At 39.3% G+C, this 22,859-nt stretch overlaps 1 protein-coding gene across 4 annotated transcripts in view; it reads right to left on the bottom strand.

Annotated features, from left to right (window-relative positions):
* Top3beta (DNA topoisomerase 3-beta) overlaps positions 1-22,859 on the bottom strand; it is a 140,492-nt gene that overhangs the window by 93,224 nt on the left and 24,409 nt on the right. For all 4 annotated transcript variants that reach the window (XM_076205732.1, XM_076205730.1, XM_076205729.1 and 1 more), the window contains 3 exons: positions 19,323-19,490; positions 8,690-8,818; positions 999-1,117 (listed from right to left, as the gene is read on the bottom strand). In XM_076205732.1, coding sequence (XP_076061847.1) covers positions 999-1,117; positions 8,690-8,818; positions 19,323-19,490 — 416 coding nt within the window. The remainder of the gene's footprint in view (positions 1-998; positions 1,118-8,689; positions 8,819-19,322; positions 19,491-22,859) is intronic.

Raw genomic sequence — 22,859 nt, 5'->3', positions numbered from 1 at the left:
TCTTTGACTTTTGTCATGATCATTTCTACGTTGTTTTTATCCTTAGTAACCTTCATCATATTCAAGTTTTTCTTAGCCAAGAATGTGATTTCTCCTCCCTGTTTCTCGTTTCTGTTTTTAATCCAATAATTGTATAACCTAAGTCCAACACTATGAGGTGGTATTGGACCTCTTAATTTCATCTCCACAATTCTCATCATGTCTGGTTTTCATCTGACAGGTAATCATTTAGTTCATTCAATCCTGAGATTAATCCTTTAATGTTAGTATAGGCCACTTTTATTGTTTTCCACCAGGTTCCTCCCCTGCCCCTACAGGAATTACATACATACATATACCAAGGCTTTTTTCCCCTTACAAGGGAGGTAGCCAAAAAGGACAAGGCATAAAATCATTCCCATCCATTCCATCCCCGAAAACACTCCACACCCCTCCACCCTCCCTCCCATCTTAGCACCTCCTAGATGACGGGTCATCCCTGCACCCCGTCCACTGCCCTGGGTCAGAAGCAGTGTCGCAGGACACAGCACATCCACAGCAAGGCCGCTTCATTAAATCGGTGAATTACAGTATTTATATTCACTGTCTGCCAACTACATCCATGTACATGATGACTCTTTAATTAGTGAAACACTGTCCCATGAATAGGAGCTGCATTCTTACTTTATGTTTACTCTGAATTGTTGTTTTGTAATTTTATTACTCTGCTTTTACTGTTAGGTTGTCTGAATATGTCAGCATTGATATTGTGCTCCAGATCTAATGTTTGGTGTTGTAAGAATAAGTTAAATAACACTGGTAAAGATATTGATCCTTAGCAGAGCCCACTGTCACTAATATGATTGTCCTGAGATCATCTGCATTCACTGATAGTTACATTATTTATCAATTACTTACCATTTTTGTACATCAGGTTCTATGATCTCTTTTGACAAGATGTGTCTAGAGGAACAATGTTGAATAAATAGAGAGAAACAAGAAGAGATTTAATGTCCCACCTTGCTCGTTTGTGCTCCTTAATCATGTTCATGAAAAGGTTTGCAATGTCCTTGTCAAAGAGACGCCCTCTCTCCCAGTCCAAGTTGAGTTCCTTCCCATCACTAGTTACAACCTTTACCTATTGGATTAAAGGAAGAATAAGCAAATGTAAATAAAACACTTATAATGCATTATAACAAAAACTGAAAACATAAAAATGATAAGATAGACATAAATAATAACAAGGAAACACTAAAGATTCTTCACCTTACAATACTACCTAATGCTTGTACAGGCTGCCCCCACAATATAAGATCTCACACAATGCAGATCCATTACAAAATAAGGTATTACAATGAAAGAAGAATGGTCCTGGCTGACAGATGTTATTGTACCTGCCATGGACAGATGGACTGGCTATTATTACTATTGTCTGTGATGTGGATTGGCTTGTTCAATTATTTGGTTGGTCAATTAGTCTATTTCCACAGGTCTTCTCTTATAAGAAACCCACATCTCCTAAATAACTAGTAATAACAAAGGATTACAAAGGCGGAGCATGCCGACAGGAGACCTTTTGATCCATATCTAGGTCGGATGAAAAAAAAAAAAAAAAAAATCATAATAATAAATTAAAACTATAATAATGTAAAAATAACAAATAAAATACATAAATAAATGCATAGGTATAGTTGAATAACAAACAAACAGGTAAATAGTAAATGATTATAAATTTACATATAACTAATAATAAATGAAAATCAGACAGACAAATTATAACAAAACAAAAACAAATAATATAACATAAATTATAATCATTACAGCATCTTACTTAGGTATTTATCTAAATGATTCTTAAAGCTTCGAACTGAACTACATTGCACTACCTGTGCAGGAAGTTTATTCCATTCATTAACTACACGGTTGGCAAAGTTGTTTCTACCTACTTCCAAATTGAATCTATTTCCGGACAGTTTGAGACCATTGTTTCTTGTCTGATTCTCATTCAATGTGAAAATTTGGTCACTTTTGATGTTGTCAATTCCCTTTAAAATCTTAAAGACCTGTATCAAGTCACCTCTGAGTCTACGCTTTTTTAGGGAAAACAGATTCATGTGCTTAAGTCGATTTTCGTATGATTTATTTTTGATATTTGGAATCAGTTTTGTGGGTCGCCGTTGTACTTTTTCCAGTCTGTCAATGTCTTTAATGAGATTCGGTGACCATACGGAAACAGCATATTCCAAATGTGGACGAACTAACGATTTATATAGCTTGTTAATGAGTGATGGACTTTTGAAATCAAAAGATCGCGCAATCAATCCCAGAATCTTATTTGCTTTCTCAGAGGCTGAAATACACTGCTTGGATGATTTGAGGTCGTTACTGATAATTACGCCGAGATCTTTTTCACTATCCACTTTTGTTAACGAATTTCCAAATAACTTGTAATCGTACTTACTGTTATTTTTACCTATGTGCATTACCTTGCATTTACTTGAGTTAAATTTCATTAGCCACTTTTCAGACCATTGCTGTAATTGATCTAAATCTTCTTGAATATCTAATTGGTTTGAGTGATCATTTGCCACTCCGCACAGTTTTGTATCATCAGCAAATTTGGAAACAGTAGATTTTAGTCCATTGTCTATATCATTTATATATACTATGAATAGAAGTGGCCCAAGAACGGAACCCTGAGGAACTCCACTTGCAACATTTTTCCATCCAGAAGTTTTTCCATTTAAAACAACTCTCTGTTTTCGACCTTTCAACCAATTACTAGTCCAACCTAATAGGCTACCACTTATTCCATGCAAAGCTAATTTAGTAAGTAGTCTTTCGTGTGGGACGGTATCAAAAGCTTTTGCAAAGTCTAGATATATCAAATCTATATTGTTTCTTTTGTCATAATTCGAGATAACTGTGTTGTAGAATTCGAGTAAGTTAGTCACACAAGAACGTTTCCGTCTGAAACCATGCTGGCTATCATTTATCAAACGGTTACTTTCTAAATGATATTCGATATCATCTCTGATGATAGTTTCCATTATTTTTCCTACGATCGAAGTCAAACTTATAGGCCTATAGTTATTTGGTTTCTTTTTGTCACCTTTTTTGAATATGGGAGTAACGTTAGCTAGCTTCCATTCACTTGGGACATCTCCGGATATGATGGATTTCTTGAAAATAATTTCTAATGGAACAACAATCTCATTTTTCATTTCCTTTAAGATTCTTGGATGCCAACCGTCAGGCCCTGATGTTTTATTAACTTTGAGTTTGTCTATACACCTTTTAATTTTTTCTTTTGTTATATTTACCGTAGTGAGTAAGTTTACCCCAGACTTTTCACAGGTTTCAGTTTGGAATTCACTTTGAGGTGTTTCGTTTACGAATACCGAGCTAAAATAATTGTTTAAGATATTACACATTCCTTCATTTGAATATTCAAGTTGACCGTCAGCAGATAATAGTGGACCAATGTGATTCCTAACAACCTTTTTATCTCTAATGTAACTATAGAATTCTTTGGGATTCTCTTTGGATTTATCAGCGATGTTCATTTCGTATTGTCGTTTTCTTTTTCTTATTGTCTTTTTTAAATCTCTCTGTATTGATACATAACTTTCATAGTCATTAGATGCACCCGAGCACTTATATTTCTTATAAGCCTGTCTCTTTTTAGCAATACTTTTTTCAGTTGGGCCCATAATTCACTCAGGTAAGAAATATTGTGTTGTTGTCTAGGGAACATTAGAGTGGGGAACTGTAAAATGTATTATGTGCCTTCTGTGTGGTGGTTGTATCTAGGACAGTTTGGATCTATGGCCAGATTTATTCTGTGTTGTAACAGTTTTAATGTTAGATGGTATCATAAATGTAAGCATGCTGATGTGTTTCTTATTTTTCTTGAGGAGGTGAATCAAGTAGAGAAGAAAAGGTAAAAGGTGCAGATGGAGAGATGATAATGGAAGAGAAGGGAGTGTGAAGGCGGGCAAAGTATTTTAGGGAGTTGCTAAATGTTAAGGAGAATAGGGAGGGAAAGGTAGTTGCAGTGGGAAGTACTAAGAAAATGACCGTGATGAGTGAGGAAAATGGAGAAGAAATAGGAAAGATGAAGTGAAAGCAGCTGTTAAAATGATGAGAACAGGTAAGGCACCTGGTCTGGATGGATGCCATGCAGAATGTCTGAAAAAATAGGGTACAGTTATGGTGGACTGGCTGGTGAGGTTATTTAATGATTGTTTAAGAGAGGGTAGAGTGCCAGAGGCCTGGAAGAGTGCCTGTATAGTTCCACTTTACAAGGGAAAGGGGGACAAGTGTGAGTGTAGTAGTTTCAGAGGGATCAGCTTGTTGAGTGTAGTTGGAAAGGCTTATGGGAGGGTCTTGATTGAGAGAATTAGGAGAGGAACAGAGGGAGTAATTGGTGAGGAACAGTGTGGTTTTAGGACAGGTAGGGGTTGTGTAGATCAGATTTTTGTGGTAAGACATATGTGAGGAAGCTATGGGAAAAGGTAAGGATGTTTTGGGGGCTTTTATGGATCTGGAAAAGGCTTACAACAGGGTAGACAGGAAGACACTGTGGGAGGTACTGCAGATATATCGGATAGGAGGAAAGCTGTTAAGAGCAGTCAAGAGTTTTTACAAGAGTAGTAGAGCTTGTGTTAGGATTAGAAATGGAGAGAGTGAATGGTTTGAGGTAAAGGTGGGACTTCATAAGTGATGTGTTATGTCGCCCTGGCTGTTCAATCTATACTTGGATGGGGTGGTGTGAGAGGCAAGTGCAAGAGTAGTGGGTCGGGGGTTGGAGATGGTTAAAGAAAATGGAGAAAAGTAGGAAATAAGCCAGTTGTTGTTTGCTGACAACACTGCGCTTGCAGCAGGATCAGAGGAGGGATTAAGGAAGTTAGTGGCAGAGTTTGAGAAGGTGTGTGAAAGAAGGAAGCTGAAGATATATGTGGGCAAAAGTAAGGTGATGAAATGTACAAGGGGTGAAAGTGGCAGCAGGCTGGAAGTGAGTATTAAGGGAGAGAGACTGGAGGAAGTGGATAGGTTTAGATACTTGGGTGCAAATGTGGCAGAAGAGGGAGGAATGGGGGTGGAGGTACAATGTAGATTGAGAGAAACAAGTAAATGCCTTGGTGGATTAAAAAGTGTAATGAGGAATAGACATTTGGGAATGGATGCTAAGAGGAGGTTATATGAAGGAGTGATTGTGCCGACAGCACTGTATGGGGCAAAAACATGGAACATAAGAGAGGAAGAGAGGAGTTTGAGATGAGGTGTCTGAGAAGTATGATTGGGGTTACTAGGCTAGATAGAGTGAGAAATGAGGAGATGAGGAGGAGAACAGGGGTGGAAAGGGAACTGGGAGATAGGGTTGATGAAAGAGTATTAGAATGGTTTGGACACATGGAAAGAATGAGTGAAGAAAGATTAGTAAAAGAGGTGTGTAAGGCATCCATTCCCAAATATCTATTTCTCATTACACTTTTTAATCCACCAAGGCATCTACTCGCTTCTATCAATCTACACTCTACCTCCACCTCCACTCCACCCTTTCCTGCCACATTCACACCCAAGTATCTAAAACTATCAACTTCCTCTAGTCACTCTCCCTTAATGCTCACTTTCAGTCTGCTACCACTTTCACCCCTTGTACAGCTCATCACCTTACTTTTACCCACATTTATCTTCAACTTTCTTCTTTCACACACTCTCCCAAACTCTGTCACCAACTTCCTCAATCCTTCCTCTGATCCTGCTACAAGCACAATGTTATCTGCAAACAACAGCTGGCTCACCTCCCACATATATATATATATATATACATACATACATATAAGGGTGCCACTAGCCATCTAAGGCAATTTTTGAAAGTTGTGATTTTTTTTACCTACTTTGGTGGAATTCTGCATTGTGTTGAGAAACTATTATGTGCAAAGTTTAAGGAGGATTGGTTAATATTTAGTGGTGGTGGAATGACTTTAAAGTTTTCTATCTCTTCCCACAGGTCATGACTACCCAAAATAAGAGTGAGATTTGGTTAGTAGGACATAGCACTGAGTGCATAACTGATGCCAAGCTCCCAAGCCAAGGAGATGCCCTCAGCCACTTTTTCTTCTATCACAAGGCTCAAAAGAAAACCTTTCCTGATAGCACTGCGGAGGTGGCCAAGGAAGTTTTGGACTTCTGGCTCCGAGCCAGGATTCCAGTGATGGCAGAAATGAGCATCAGGAGAAAGATAGTTTCCCTCTTTGAAGAGTGGAAGGTTCTGCAGAGGAGCAAGCGGAATACAGGAGTTAAGCCCCGGGAAAAGCAGAAGGCATTTGAAGACAGTCTCCCGGAACTTCTGGACATCTCCCACGCTGATGCACTTGCCCTGATGACCATCGAGGAGGACAAGGGCTTCCTCATGGTGCAGTGGGAGAAGGGGAGACAGGGTTCCATGGCGGGGCATGACGAAGAAGTTGGAAGCTGGGGTCCGTCGACGAGAGAACTGCTGCACATGGTTGTTGTTGTTGTTGTTGTCGTTCCCTAGACTGTCTGTCCGAGCAGTCCCATCTCCCCAAGGAATGCCACAGCCAAAACTGGGTTTTCCCACAAATCCTTTATAGAGTGTATGTTGTGTTGTTTGCGTGCATGATTGTGTATAGTGCAGTCTTCCATATGTGTTGTATGGTATGGGGTGAAGTGTTACATCCTGGGCAGCTGTTCACAATGTGGTCATCCAGCCTCTTCTGGTAGCTGCACATGATGGACGAGAATGGTTGTCGATGGCAGAGGAGACCATGGAATTGAAGTCCTCCTCTTCCGCATCCTCCAGACATATTTCTTTGGAGTTAAAGTCACCCATGATTACTGTATCGTCCTATTTTTTTTAGTAATTCAATTAATGCATCCTTTGTTTCTTCCAGCTTTTTGAAGTGGTCACTCAGTCCAAGGATATGTTTTTGGGGCACATATATTACTGCAAATTTTCTACTTTTCATGTCGCTGTTTTCAACTTTTATCATAATCAATGCTACATTATTATTTCATTCTGTTATCTTTGTCACCTTTAAACCTTTTTTAGTCAAAAACATGACTCCTCCACCCTGTTTCTACTTTTTTTATCCAATAATTATATAGACCTTGTCCCACAGTATTAGGTGGTAGTGGGCCTTTTAATTTCGTCTCTACAATTCACATTATATCCGGTTTCTCTTCTTCCAGATAGTAGTTTAATTCATTTTATCCTGAAATCATGCTATCTATGATAGTGTACATTATTTTTAATTTTTTCCTTTCATGGTTTAAGATGCTGAGGTGCTTTTTTTATTATCATTGCCTTTATATGTTCATTTACCTCTCTCATTATTGTTGCACTATTAGTGGTATAATTATTTTTCAACTCATTTTCACATTTTACTTCAGCCAGTTCTCTTTTTACTGCATTTACCTCCTTATTTATTTCAACAACTGTCTTCTTCAAGTCACTCACTTCCTTATTTATTTCAAGATTCGCTTTCTTTAGCTTATCAATCTGTTGCTTCTATGATTTCCTTATAAATCTCATCTCCCTCGCTATGTCTATAATTCTACTCAAGTTTCTTCTATTGTGCCCAGTAAATCCAGAAGAAGGCCCTTCTTCACTACTCTCTGAAAATCTTACTGAACCTAACGATGATAAGTTCATGTTTACATTTTGTTTTGCTACTGTGCCGGTAGAGGATTCTGAGTTCATGTTTGTTTCATTTCACTGCTTCGCCACTACGGGCCTTCTCTAGCCTATTTTCATTTTCTTTCATTTTTCTTCAATACTCACTATTTTCACTGTAATTAAACCATCCCTGGCATCCATGAGCATTCCCCTTACCATTTAACACAATCTAGGTATCCTGCTATTTGTAGCACTCTCCCTGTTCTCTTTCACATACACACACACACACAACTACAGAGTTGCTGTTGAATACATTATCTAAAAGGACAAAGTAAAAATAGCCGTAGTAAAAAAAAATAAACTAGATATATGTAGTCACCACTCTCTTCTGTCTTCTTCCTTCCTTCCTTCTTCAACAGACATTCCCCTCTTTCCCAGTGCCCCTTTTACCCCATCCATCTCAAACACATTCAAATTCCTCCTCTCTTATGTTCCATGTTTCTGCCCCATACAATGCTGTTGGCCAAAACTGGAGTATGCAGTGACATTATGGACACCCAGTACTAAAAGGAATATACAGAAAATTGAAAGAATCCAGAGAGCAATTACAAAGATGGCCCCAACACTTTCAAATTGTAATATGAAGAGAGATTGTCAAAGTTAGAATTACCAACTCTGGAACAAAGAAGAGAAAGAGGTGACCTGCTGACCACCTATAGCATAAGAGGAATGGAAATTCTTGATAGAGAAGACTTACTAAATTGGGATGATAAGAGAAACACAAGAGGACATGAAAAGAAACTCAAAAAGGACAGTTATACATGGGATCTGAAGAAAAAAAAACACCTTTCCACACAAGAGTGGTGGATGTCTGGAACAAATTGGATGAAACAATAGTGTGTGCATAAACCATACATGAATTTAAGAGTGAACTAGATACTGCGAGATACAAAGACAGGACACCACGAGTGTAGCTCCCCTTCTCATACGATACAATCTCCTCTTAGCATCCATTCCAAAAAATATATAATTTTCTTTTTTATAAGAAAACAATGAACTACTCACCATCACTACCCAGTAAGTTTCAGGTTTGAAGGACTGGATAAAGTCATGCCTTTCTACACAAAATCCAAGAGTTGGTGTCTGACAGGGGCCATATGAAATCAGTGTTGAATCCAAGTTTCCATATTTGCCCTAACAAAAATCCAAAAATTGTATTAATAGCATGAAATTATCAATGAAGTCTTATCATTTACTATGTACCTATGCAGATGACCTGATGATCATAATGCAGTAATGGGAATTACAAAACACCTAAATTTTCTTTGACGAATCAAAACAATGATTTTTACAAAACAAAATAGAAACATCACCTCAAAAATCATCACTTACTTTGTTTCCCCCAAACAACCTTAAATCAAAGAAATATTACAACTGAATCCTTCTGCTAACATACGAACTTGATAGTGAAAATTATTGTGAAAATAAACATATCAACATCACTACCAAGCACAGGCTGGCTTTAACTAGCAGAAGGAAACAAATCATAGTCTACAAATTGTTCTTGAGAATCATATTTGACTATGCCTCTATAACATGGATCCCACCAATCAGAAAACCAATGCAAACAGAGGTGTTGATTGGCAGACACAACTTGATTCATTGATCATTATAAACAACACACATATTCAAACAGATATCTCCCATCAAGCCCTCTACATCCACTACTCTCCTGACATCACCTTCTGTTCCCCCTATTTAACCCCAACAACTTCTTAAAAGGTGGTTGGAGCCCTTGGAACTGACCACCTTCCAATCATCATAACCACCACAACACAATACACCCAGTTGGACACAGACACACACACAAATTAAAAAAGAAACTGGTAAGCTTTCACTGAAGTGACAGAATAACATTTTGAGACACAAAACAGTACACCTTTCAGAGACAGACATTGCTGTGCATACTTTCAATACAACCATACAAAATGCAGACAAAAAATACACCCCCACAGGCAACAGAAAATCATACAACCCAAACTTTACACCAGAAATCTAAAGCCTCATCAGAAAACATGACACATTTAAACAAATACCCCCACAGCTATCCCTTAGAAAATAACTGACCAAACACAAGCACAAAGCACTGAGATCAACAATAAAATACATGAAAAAAACACAGAAAATGGACAAACATTTGTCAATACACTTACATACATACATACATATACCAAGGCTTTTTCCCCCTTACAAGGGGGGTAGCCAAAAAGAAAAAGGCATAAAATCATTCCCACCCATTCCATCCCTGAATACACTCCACAACCCTCCACCCTCCCTCTTATCTTAGCACCTCCTGAATGACGGGTCATCCCTGCACCTTGTCCACTGCCCTGGGTCAGAAGCAGTGTCGCAAGACACAGCACATCCACAGCAAGGCCGCTTCATTAAATCGGCGACCCCCCCCTCTCCGTCCCCCCATTGCATGAAAGGAGAGGACGGGGAGAAATCCCTTCGGCCTGCGTCAAATTTTGCTCACACATACTACCTCTCCCCCCATCCACCTGCCCATTCCACCTCATGCAATCACATCATCATCCATATACAACCATTCTCCATTCACCCGTCTTCTGTCCTCTCCCGTCCTTCCTCAACAGACATTCCCCTCTTCCCCAAAGCCCCCTTCACCCCATCCATCCACCTCATCCTAGGACATCCCCTCATGTTCACTCCCTCCACATCTGCCTTCCACACCTCTTTTACTAGTCTTTCTTCACTCATTCTTTCCATGTGTCCAAACCATCCTAATATTCTTTCATCAACCCTATCTCCCAGCTCCTTTTCCACCCCTGTCCTCCTCCTCACCTCCTCATTTCTCACTCTATCTAGCCTAGTAACCCCCATCATACTTCTCAGACACCTCATCTCAAACACATTCAAACTCCTTCTCTCTTCTTCTCTTATGTTCCATGTTTCTGACCCATACAGTGCTGTTGGCACAATCACTCCTTCATACAGTCTCCTCTTAGCATCCATTCCCAAATGTCTATTCCTCATTACACTCTTTAATCCATCAAGGCATTTACTCGCTTCTCTCAATCTACATTCTACCTCCACTTTCACTCCACCTTTCCCTGCCACATCTGCACCCAAGTATCTAAAACTATCCACTTCCTCCAGTCGCTCTCCCTTAATGCTCACTTCCAGTCTACTGCCACTTTCACCCCTTGTACATCTCATCACCTTACTTTTACCCACATTTATCTTTAGCTTTCTTCTATCACATACTCTCCCAAACTCTGCCACCAACTTCCTCAATCCCTCCTCCGATCCTGCCACAAGCGCAGTGTCGTCCGCAAACAACAGCTGGCTCACCTCCCACTTTTCTCCATTTTCTTTAACCATCTCCAATCCCTTGCCCACTACCCTTACATTTACCTCTCGCACCACCCCATCCATGTATAAGTTGAACAGCCAGGGCGACATAATGCATCCTTGCCGAAGTCCCACCTTTACCTCGAACCACTCACTCTCTCCATTTCCAATCCTGACACAAGCTCTACTATTCTCATAAAAACTCTTGAGAGCTCCCAGAAGCTTTCCTCCTATCCCATATATCTGCATAACCTCCCACAGTGCCTTCCTGTCTACCCTATCATAAGCCTTTTCCAGATCCATAAAAGCCCAAAAAACATCCTTCCCCTTTTCTATAGCTTTCTCACATATCTGTCTTACCACAAAGATCTGATCTACACAACCTCTACCTGTCCTAAATCCACACTGTTCCTCACCAATTACTCCTTCTGTTCCTCTCCTAATCCTCTCAATCAAGATCCTCCCATAAGCCTTCCCAACTACACTCAACAAGCTAATCCCTCTGAAACTACTACATTCACACTTGTCCCCTTTTCCCTTGTAAAGAGGAACTATACAGGCACTCCTCCAGTCCTCCGGCACTCTACCCTCTCTCCAACAAACATTAAATAACCTCACCAACCAGTCCACCATCACTGTACCTCCCTTTTTCAGACATTCCGCATGGCATCCATCCAGACCAGGTGCCTTACCTGCTTTCATCATCTTAACAACTGCCTTTACCTCATCCTTCCTTATTTCTCCTCCATTCTCCTCATTCATCACTCTCATATTCTTCGCACTTCCCACTGCAGCAATCTTTCCTTCCCTATCCTCCTTCACATTTAGCAACTCCCTAAAATATTCTGCCCATCTTCCCCTTACTGCCTTCTCTTCCATTATCATCTCTCCATCCGCACCTTTTACCTTTTCTTCTCTACTTGATTCACCTCCTCTTCCTCTCTTAATTTCTTTCCAAAACATCTTTTTATTACTTTCAAAATTTCAATACACTTAACCCCTTCCATACGGTGCCACACACGTAGGCGTCATGAGGAGCAAGTGGATTCGCGACGCTGCCATATCGGCGTCTTGATTATATTTATTGTAGTCGCCCTTGTGTTTTTACATTCTCTCTAATGTGCCCTGAATCCCATTCTCTGTGGTTTTCAAAATTCACGGGTGAAAGAGAGAACGATCGATATAAGCGGTGACTATATTTTATGATGCGAGTATTATTACGACACGTCGTACGGCTGGCATTGGCTGCTGCCCGCGAGATTCAAGTCCCGTAGTGAAGTGGTTAATCACAAAAAAAAAGTACAAGACACCCAACAGCATTACACTATCCAATACTAACACTACATGCTCTCATAGAGCAAGAACCACAACAACAGTCAACTTACCCTCAGACATCAAGCATACTCATAAATCATTCTGCACAAACAACCCATCTCACTCCTCTCCCTGACAATCGTTTGACATAAGAAAGATTTCCCCACATACCCAGACTACACACCCTTCATAGATACCCAAACGATGCATATAACCCATAACCTCAAGCAATCTGTGTATGGCCCTGACAACATCAGTTACATCCACCTAGAACATCTTGCAATAAATGGCATACATACACTCACCAACATTGCAAACTATAGCCAAAGCTCAAACAATACATGAGTTTAACCCCTTCACTCCGGGCCAAAATCTCGCGGCCAGCATTAGCTGCCAGACGTGCAATGTTGCGTCATAATACTCGCATTATAAAAAATAAAGTCACCATTGTATTGCTCATTCTCTCTTTCACCCGTGAATTTTGATAACTATAGAAAATATGATGAAGCCAGTTTACTGAGTATGGGGGTCACGCAGGTACAACTACAACAAATATAATCAAGACGCCGACATCGGCATCCTCGCGTACCCACTTGCTCCTCATGACGCCTACGTAGGCGTCATCATATCGAAGGGGTTAAATCTAAATATGATAATTGGAAATCAAGGATATAGATTAAATTAGAACTGTACATGACTTTGGGACTTGGTATGATGAAGAATTAGAGAATAGGAGACAGGAGCCAATGAGTGTTGCTCCATTCTTGTATACTACAATTAGGTAAATACAGCTATTCACATGTTACTATACCCGACATGTGGAAACCTGGAAAAATCATCACCATCCCTAAACCCAACAAAAACCCAAGAGTTCCAGCATCACACTTCTCTGCATTCCTTCCAAAGTCACAGAATGCCTCTAACTACAACTCATCACACCACACACACCCCTTGCTGAATCGCAACATGATTTTAAACTGCTACACTCCAAAAACACTCTTCCGATAATCGTCATACAGAGTTTTTGATGGCATCAATTCAGATAAGCCCCCACACAGAACACTTCTCATAACACTATACTTCAGTAAAGCTTTCAACGCCATCCCCCATCACAACCTCACAAACAAAATATATAACACAAACGAACCACCGAGCTGTCAACAGCTGTCAGTTAGAGTTCCATAGGCTGCTGAATAAGATGAAAATTCTCAACAGTGCAAGGAAAGCAAGAGACCTGGGTTGTACTGAGTGGGAAGGGGAACACTTGTGGTTGCCCAAAATGATCTCTGTGCACTGTTCAAAGTGTCTATAGTGAGAAAATGCAAGGAAATCAAGGTGATCAGGGGAAAACAGTGACAAGTTTGATTTGAATGTCAACATAAATGCAGGGCCCTCTGGAGGCGCTATACCAAAACTAAATGTATATAGAGGCTTTGAGTCCCCCAAGGGGGATTGGTAAATTGTATGGCAATGACCTATTTTCTGGCTTTGGTATGAAAAAAGAAATCAGAGTCGAATCAGAGACATGGAAAGGGACATGAATCTTAATAGAAACTTGTGGGAGAGAGAATTCATGGAATTAAGGAAAGAGATTGTAACTTTAAGGAAAGACTATTTTGAAGTCAATAGAGGGGTATGTGAACTAAAGAAGAATTCCAAAATAAATAATGAGTTAAGTGAATTAAAAAAAGAACTGAGGTTAAATATGAAAATGAAAAGATGAAATACAATGATGCTACAAATAGAGAGAAAAAAAAAGAGGTAAATCACAAAATACAGCCAATGTCTGAAAGAATTGAAGAAAATTTTGGTGAGAAAATTTTGCAGAGTTATGGAATGAAAACAGAGAAAATGAAGAGATAGCTTTTCAAGAAATAGCACTAACAACAGATGCAGGAAAATGCAAAGGACACAATTATTCAAGTAACCAAAGAAAAAGTCAAATTGGGAAAGATACAGTGTATTGTAATATATGGACTAAAGTAAAAACATGGTTTGGTTAGGTACTCAAGAGAAAAAGCAGAAAAAGAAATGGCAAAAACAATTCTAAAAGTACAAGACAATGACCAAGAAGTAGAAAAAGAAAAGAAATAGAGGAAATATATAAAATGGGACAATATTCTAAAGAAACTGACCCCTAGAGATAAAACTAGGATCAGAAATGGTAGCAGAAGACATACTGGCAAAATCAGGTTAGTAAAGAGTGAACATTACAATATATGGATAAAAAAAGAAATCAATGTTGAGGAAATTGAAAGAGAGAAGACACTAAGAGATGAAGGTTAAAAAAAAAAAAAAAAAAAAGTGACCAAAAGCAAGGAATTCTATTGGAGAGTCTTAGACATGAGACTGAGAAAATGGTACACCAAGGTAACCAAAATGAAAGGAACAGAAAATAGGATGAAAAAAAAAAAATTATAATAATAATAAATAAATATAATATACTAATTTAGACGGATTACTCTCAGGATCGAGTAAACTAAATTATTACCTGTAAAAAAAAAATAATAATAATAATAATAAGCTGATCCCTCTGTAACTACTACAATCACACTTGTCCCCTTTCCTTTGTAAAGCTGAACTATACAGGCACTCCTCCGGCCCTCTGGCACTCTACCCTCTCTTATACAAACATTAAATAACCTCATCAACCAGTCCCCCATAACTGTACCTCCTTCAGACATTCTGCATGGCATCCATCCAACCCAGGTCCCTTACCTGCTCTCATCATCTTAACAGCTGCTTTCACTTCATTCTTCCCCATTTCTCCTCCATTTTCCTCACTCATCATGGACATTTTCTTAGCGCTTCCCACTGCAACTACCTTTCCCTCCCTATTCTCCTTCACATTTAGCAACTCCATAAAATACTCTGCCCACCTTCCTCTCACTGCCTTCTCTTCCATTATCATCTCTCCATCTGCACCTTTTACCTTTTCTTCTCTACTTGATTTGCCTCCTCTTCCTCTTTTAACTTCCTTCCAAAACATCTTTTTTTTTACTTTCAAAATTTTCTGTCATACTCTTTCCCCATTTCAGATCTACTCTCCTCTTTGCTTCCTTTCTCTTTACTTTGTACCTCTCATATGATTCCCTTGTCCTAATTTGTAGCCAATCTATGAATGCCTGCTTCTCTTCTACACCCTTCTTTGCTTCCTCATCCCACCACTCACTACCCTTCTTTCTATTTCCTCACACCCTCCTTGCTCCACACACCATCTTTGCACACCTTATGACTCCCTTCTTGAACCATCCCCATTCCTCCTCCACTCCTAGTTCTACTCTATCCTTTACTCTCTCCCACTCCTCTCTCAACTTCTTCTTATACTCATTCTCCTTTTTTTCCTCATTTAAGCATTCATTCTAAGTACCTCCCTACCTTCTGCCCTTTTCCTCTTTCTCCACCTATTCTCCACTCACAGTAGAGCATGTTAAATATAAGGCTACACAACCCCAAAATCAGATATAGCTTAGGTAACACGTTTGTAGAGAACACTGAGTGCGAGAGAGACTTGGGAGTTCTAGTGAGTCCTGACCTTAAATCCAGGAAACAGTGCATTAGTGCCAGAAATAAACACTGTTCAAAGTGTCTATAGTGAGAAAATGCAAGGAAATCAAGGTGATCAGGGGAAAACAGTGACAAGTTTGATTTGAATGTCAACATAAATGCAGGGCCCTCTGGAGGCGCTATACCAAAACTAAATGTATATAGAGGCTTTGAGTCCCCCAAGGGGGATTGGTAAATTGTATGGCAATGACCTATTTTCTGGCTTTGGTATGAAAAAAGAAATCAGAGTCGAATCAGAGACATGGAAAGGGACATGAATCTTAATAGAAACTTGTGGGAGAGAGAATTCATGGAATTAAGGAAAGAGATTGTAACTTTAAGGAAAGACTATTTTGAAGTCAATAGAGGGGTATGTGAACTAAAGAAGAATTCCAAAATAAATAATGAGTTAAGTGAATTAAAAAAAGAACTGAGGTTAAATATGAAAATGAAAAGATGAAATACAATGATGCTACAAATAGAGAGAAAAAAAAAGAGGTAAATCACAAAATACAGCCAATGTCTGAAAGAATTGAAGAAAATTTTGGTGAGAAAATTTTGCAGAGTTATGGAATGAAAACAGAGAAAATGAAGAGATAGCTTTTCAAGAAATAGCACTAACAACAGATGCAGGAAAATGCAAAGGACACAATTATTCAAGTAACCAAAGAAAAAGTCAAATTGGGAAAGATACAGTGTATTGTAATATATGGACTAAAGTAAAAACATGGTTTGGTTAGGTACTCAAGAGAAAAAGCAGAAAAAGAAATGGCAAAAACAATTCTAAAAGTACAAGACAATGACCAAGAAGTAGAAAAAGAAAAGAAATAGAGGAAATTTATAAAATGGGACAATATTCTAAAGAAACTGACCCCTAGAGATAAAACTAGGATCAGAAATGGTAGCAGAAGACATACTGGCAAAATCAGGTTAGTAAAGAGTGAACATTACAATACAAAAAATAAAAAAAAAAAAAAAAAATTGAAAGAGAGAAGACACTAAGAGATGAAGGTTAAAAAAAGAAAAAAAAAAAGTGACCAAAAGCAAGGAATTCTATTGGAGAGTCTTAGACATGAAACTGAGAAAATGGTACACCAAGGTAACCAAAATGAAAGGAACAGAAAATAGGATGAAAAAAAAAAATTATAATAATAAATAAATATATTATACTAATTTAGACGGATTACTCTCAGGATCGAGTAAACTAAATTATTACCTGTAAAAAAAAAAAATAATAATAATAATAAGCTGATCCCTCTGTAACTACTACAATCACACTTGTCCCCTTTCCTTTGTAAAGCTGAACTATACAGGCACTCCTCCGGCCCTCTGGCACTCTACCCTCTCTTATACAAACATTAAATAACCTCATCAACCAGACCCCCATGCATCCATCCAACCCAGGTCCCTTACCTGCTCTCATCATCTTAACAGCTGCTTTCACTTCATTCTTCCCCATTTCTCCTCCATTTTCCTCACTCATCATGGACATTTTCTTAGCGCTTCCCACTGCAACTACCTTTCCCTCCCTATTCTCCTTCACATTTAGCAACTCCATAAAATACTCTGCCCACCTTCCTCTCACTGCCTTCTCTTCCATTATCATCTCTCCATCTGCACCTTTTACCTTTTCTTCTCTACTTGATTTGCCTCCTCTTCCTCTTTTAACTTCCTTCCAAAACATCTTTTTTTTACTTTCAAAATTTTCTGTCATACTCTTTCCCCATTTCAGATCTACTCTCCTCTTTGCTTCCTTTCTCTTTACTTTGTACCTCTCATATGATTCCCTTGTCCTAATTTGTAGCCAATCTATGAATGCCTGCTTCTCTTCTACACCCTTCTTTGCTTCCTCATCCCACCACTCACTACCCTTCTTTCTATTTCCTCACACCCTCCTTGCTCCACACACCATCTTTGCACACCTTATGACTCCCTTCTTGAACCATCCCCATTCCTCCTCCACTCCTAGTTCTACTCTATCCTTTACTCTCTCCCACTCCTCTCTCAACTTCTTCTTATACTCATTCTCCTTTTTTTCCTCATTTAAGCATTCATTCTAAGTACCTCCCTACCTTCTGCCCTTTTCCTCTTTCTCCACCTATTCTCCACTCACAGTAGAGCATGTTAAATATAAGGCTACACAACCCCAAAATCAGATATAGCTTAGGTAACACGTTTGTAGAGAACACTGAGTGCGAGAGAGACTTGGGAGTTCTAGTGAGTCCTGACCTTAAATCCAGGAAACAGTGCATTAGTGCCAGAAATAAACCTAACAGAGCATTAGGTTTCATTGCTAGGATGTTTATAAATAGAAAAGCAGAGGTAATTATCAAACGTTATCTAGCATTAGTTACACCCATCCTTGACTATGAGGTAAAGTTTTGGTTTCTGTCCTATAGAAAAGACATCAACTCACTTGTATCAGTAAAGAGGAGAATGACCAAAATGATACACAGACTCGGAAATTTACATTACAAGGAGAGGCTTAGGCACCTTAACTTACACTCTGGAAAGACACAGAGTGCGGGGTGATCTAATAGAGGTGTTCAAGTGGATCAAAGGCTTTAATATGGGATGAAAGCTCAATAAAAGGTAAACTATTGAAAAGCACATTTGTTAAAAATATGTTAGAAAGTACAGCTTTTCCCACAAGAATATAGACTATTGGAACACGGATGACAAACAACATAAACAAATTTAAAGCAGTTTAACCCCTTCAATATGGGCCAAAATCTCGCGGGCAGCATTAGCTGCCAGACGTGCGATGTCGTGTCATAATACTTGTATTATAAAGAATAAAGTTACCGCTGTATTGCTCGTTCTCTTTCACCTGTGAATTTTGATAACCATAGAAAATATGACTAAGCCAGTTTACAGAGTATGGGGGTCACACAGGTACAACTACAATATATATAATCAAGACGCCAACATCGCCATCCTCGCGTACTCAGTTGCTCCTCATGACGCCTACGTAGGCGTCATTGTATCGAAGGGGTTAATGAGTGGAGGCAAAGAGGCACAATCCCAGGGGCATGGCTTCAACCCTGTATACAACTAGGGTTAATATAGAAACTTAATCTATGCACCCTCTTTCTCTTCTAAACCTATACTGCTGTTCCTCAATTACTCCCTTAGAGTATAGACTGCATAAAACTTATGTAGTCAACGACTTGTTCAGGTCACCTAGAATGTCACTCACAGAAAACCAAACATAAGGGATACATTCAAGTGATACCAGTTTTACTCCAATTCTGAGACAATGATCTTGCATCACCACATCGCATCTAAAGAGGAGTTAACATTGAAAACCTGCCAGCACACTGTGTATGCATATTTACACTACCTAGATGTTTATAGAATTGATGTCTCAAGTATCCTTTCTCCTGACATCAATTCAACATAGAAATGTGTATACATTCACCCCTATGTATTGACAACACAAACAATAGATCAACGTTTCACTTACCTGGAAGAACTTAGTTTGGAAACGGGTGAAGGAACAACCTATTCGTAAATCCAGTTCCTGCCGTGCATCAACTGAACGTGACTCATTCTCATTAGGTTCAACTAATGCATTCATAGCAGCTTTAATATCACGCTCTGTTATGGCTGAGAAGCGGGCTCGAAAAATAGTCTGAAAATGTTAATATATTTTTAATTTCACAAGCAGACCCAAAGAAAGCTATCAAGACACTAAAAAACCTGTAAATTGAAGGTCCAGAATTAACCCGATCTATATCTTCAGACTTCCTCTACAGAAGACCCATGGTTCTCCAAGGTAACCAGCAACAGCTGCTGAATGGCTCATAAGTCATTTGAGGAGGAAATACTGTGTTGTTGTCTACGTAAGGTTAAAGCGAGACAATGCAGAATAAGGTGTCCAGTGTTTCTGTGTAGTGACTGTATCTGAGCAATTTGCTTCTGTGGGTGAACCTATTATGCACTTCCAAGTAGGACAGACCCACATCTTGAAGAAATTGTCTCAGTTATATGATGGTCCTTTGGCTATTCCTAAGACTTCGGATAACTATGTTAATCTTTCTAGTGTTGTGCTTTCCGATGCTCAAATTGACTTTTTAAATTTAGGTATTAATTGTTATCTTTCCCCTAAATTTAATAGTGGAAAGAATGAGTGAAGAAAGACTAGTAAAAGAGGTGTGGAAGGCAGATGTGGAGGGAGTGAACATGAGGGGACGTCATAGGATGAGGTGGATGGATGGGGTGAAGGGGGCTTTGGGGAAGAGGGGAATGTCTGTTGAGGAAGGACGGGAGAGGACAGAAGAGAGGGGTGAATGGAGAATGGTTGTATATGGATGATGTTGTGATTGCATGAGGTGGAATGGGCGGGTGGATGGGGGGTGAGGTAGTATGTGTGAGCAAAATTTGACGCAGCCCGAAGGGATTTCTCCCCGTCCTCTCATTTTATGCAATGGGGGGACAGAGAGGGGGGGGGGTCGCCGATTTAATAAAGCGGCCTTGCTGTTGAAGTGCTGTGTCTTGCGACACTGCTTCTGACCCAGGGCAGTGGACAAGGTGCAGGGATGACCCGTCTTTCAGGAGGTGCTAAGATAAGAGGGAGGGTGGAGGGGTGTGGAGTGTATTCAGGGATGGAATGGGTGGGAATGATTTTATGCCTTTTTCTTTTTGGCTACCCCCCTTGTAAGGGGGAAAAAGCCTTGGTATATGTATGTATGTATGTTAACAAAAAGACTCAGATCGCCTTATTGTATGATAATTTTTGTAAACTTGAACATGAAAACGTGAAAACCTTCAAGCAGAAAGCACAAAGACTTGATTTTGACATGCACCCGGCCTTTTGTCCCCCACCTTCGTGACGCCGCACAGCAGCTTCGTGATAATGAACACATTATCATCTGTAAAGCTGACAAAGCCTCTTCATATGTTATCCTTGACTGGGATACATATATAGATAAATGTAATTACTTACTACATGACCCTACGAAATTTATGCCACTTTCTAGTAACCCCACGGTTAAACTTAAATCAAAGGTTAATTCTCTCATTCACGCTGCCAACACTGTAGTAGGTGACCTTAAATTTGACCTAGTTACTGGTGATTTTGCCCCTGGCTATTTCTAGGGTAATGTAAAAACTCACAAAGAAGGTAACCCTTTAAGGCCCATTATTTCTCAAATTCCCACCTCTACCTACTCCCTTGCTAAACGCTGTAACCAAATTCTCACCCCTTACATGCCCAACTACTCACTCAAATCTATAGATGAATTTATTGACATTTTAAGAATCAATAGGCTTACTGACATCATGGCTTCACTGGATGTGGACAGCCTCTTATCAAATGTCCCCCTCTTCAGAACTATTGATATTATTCTTAATTTATCACCACTCGGTGCTCTCTCCCACCAAACTCCCTGAAAACATTTTGAAAGATAGGCTCCTGGCCTGTACTTCTGGGCCACCCTTCAGATGTCCATCAGGTAACATGTATGTTCAAAAAGATGGTGTTGCTATGGGATCACCTTTTGGGGTTCTCTTTGCCAAGGCTTTCATGGCCCATGTTGAAGAAAAAGCTATAAAAAAAACCTTACCAAACCAATTTTGTATCGTAGGTATGTTGATGACATCTTTGTGAGTGTAGATGACCTACAGTTACTTGAGGAACTCAGATCTAACCTTCAAGTTATTTCTGGATTAAAGTTCACTGTGGAGTTGAATAACAACAACAGACTCCCTTTCCACAATGTAATGGTAGATGGTTCCTCAGATGCTTTTATTACCTCCATTTACCACAAGCCCACCAATGTGGGTAAGTGCATGAATGGTGAGGGTGAATGCACACAAGATTACAAGAGAGGGGTATTCAAGGCATACGTGAGGCAGGCAATTAAGGTTTGCTTTTCTTGGCATCTGCTACATGCCAAACTTCAGCACTTACATCAGATGTTAGTTAACAATGGTTACACCAACACAGATTTTTATCAAACTGCTAAATACTTGCTTAGACTGTTGTGCCTTTGAGCACTCTTTGTGTCAGCAAAACAAAATCATAGTTTACTGCCAAAATATTTATAGCAGTTCATACTGGGATGATGAAAAACATATTAAAGACATCATCTTCAGAAACTGCAAACCAGTGGATGACAGCCATGTTTTACGAATGGTGATTTTTCATAAGAACCCCCACACTTGCTCCTTAGTGCTGAAAAATTATTTGTATATATATATATATATATAATATATAATATAATATATATATATATATATATATATATATATATACATATATGTATATATATATATATATATATATATATGTGTGTGCATATATATATATGTACATATATACATGCATGTGTATATATTATACATATACATACATACATATACATACATACATATATATATATATATATATATATATATATATGTACATATGTGTGTGTGTGTGTATATATATATATATGTAAATATATACATACATATACCAAAGGCTTTTTCCCCCTACATGGGGGGTAGCCAAAAAGAAAAAGGCACAGAAACCACTCCCACCCATTCCTCTCCTCCACCCTCCTCCCTCCCTCTTATCTTGGCACCTCCTGGATGATGGGTCATCCCTGCATCCTGTCCACTGTCCTGGGTCAGAAGCAGTGTCGCAAGAAACAGCACATCCACAGCAAGGCCACTTCATAAATTCGGCGACCCCCCCTCTCCGTCCCCTCATGGAGAAAAGGAGAAGACGGGGAGAAATCCTTTTGGGCTGCGTCATTTTTTTTTCTCATACATGCTTCCTCACCCCCCATCCCTCACCCACTCCCCCTCATGCATCACAGCATCATCTATACACAACCCCTCTCCATTCACCCCTATCTTCTGTCCTCTCCCGTCCTTCCTCCACAAACATTCCTCTCTTTTGTAATGCCCCTTTTACCCCCATCCATCCATCTCATCCTAGGACGCCCCCTCATATTCACTCCTTCCACCTCTGCCTTCAACACTTCTTTTACTAATCTTTCTTCATTCATTC

Source organism: Oratosquilla oratoria, chromosome 22 (assembly GCF_046742065.1).
Source record: "Oratosquilla oratoria isolate Oo_2021 chromosome 22, ASM4674206v1, whole genome shotgun sequence".
In the NCBI taxonomy this organism is placed as follows: Eukaryota; Metazoa; Arthropoda; class Malacostraca; order Stomatopoda; family Squillidae; genus Oratosquilla; species Oratosquilla oratoria.
This window is presented reverse-complemented; position numbering and strand designations above follow the sequence as displayed.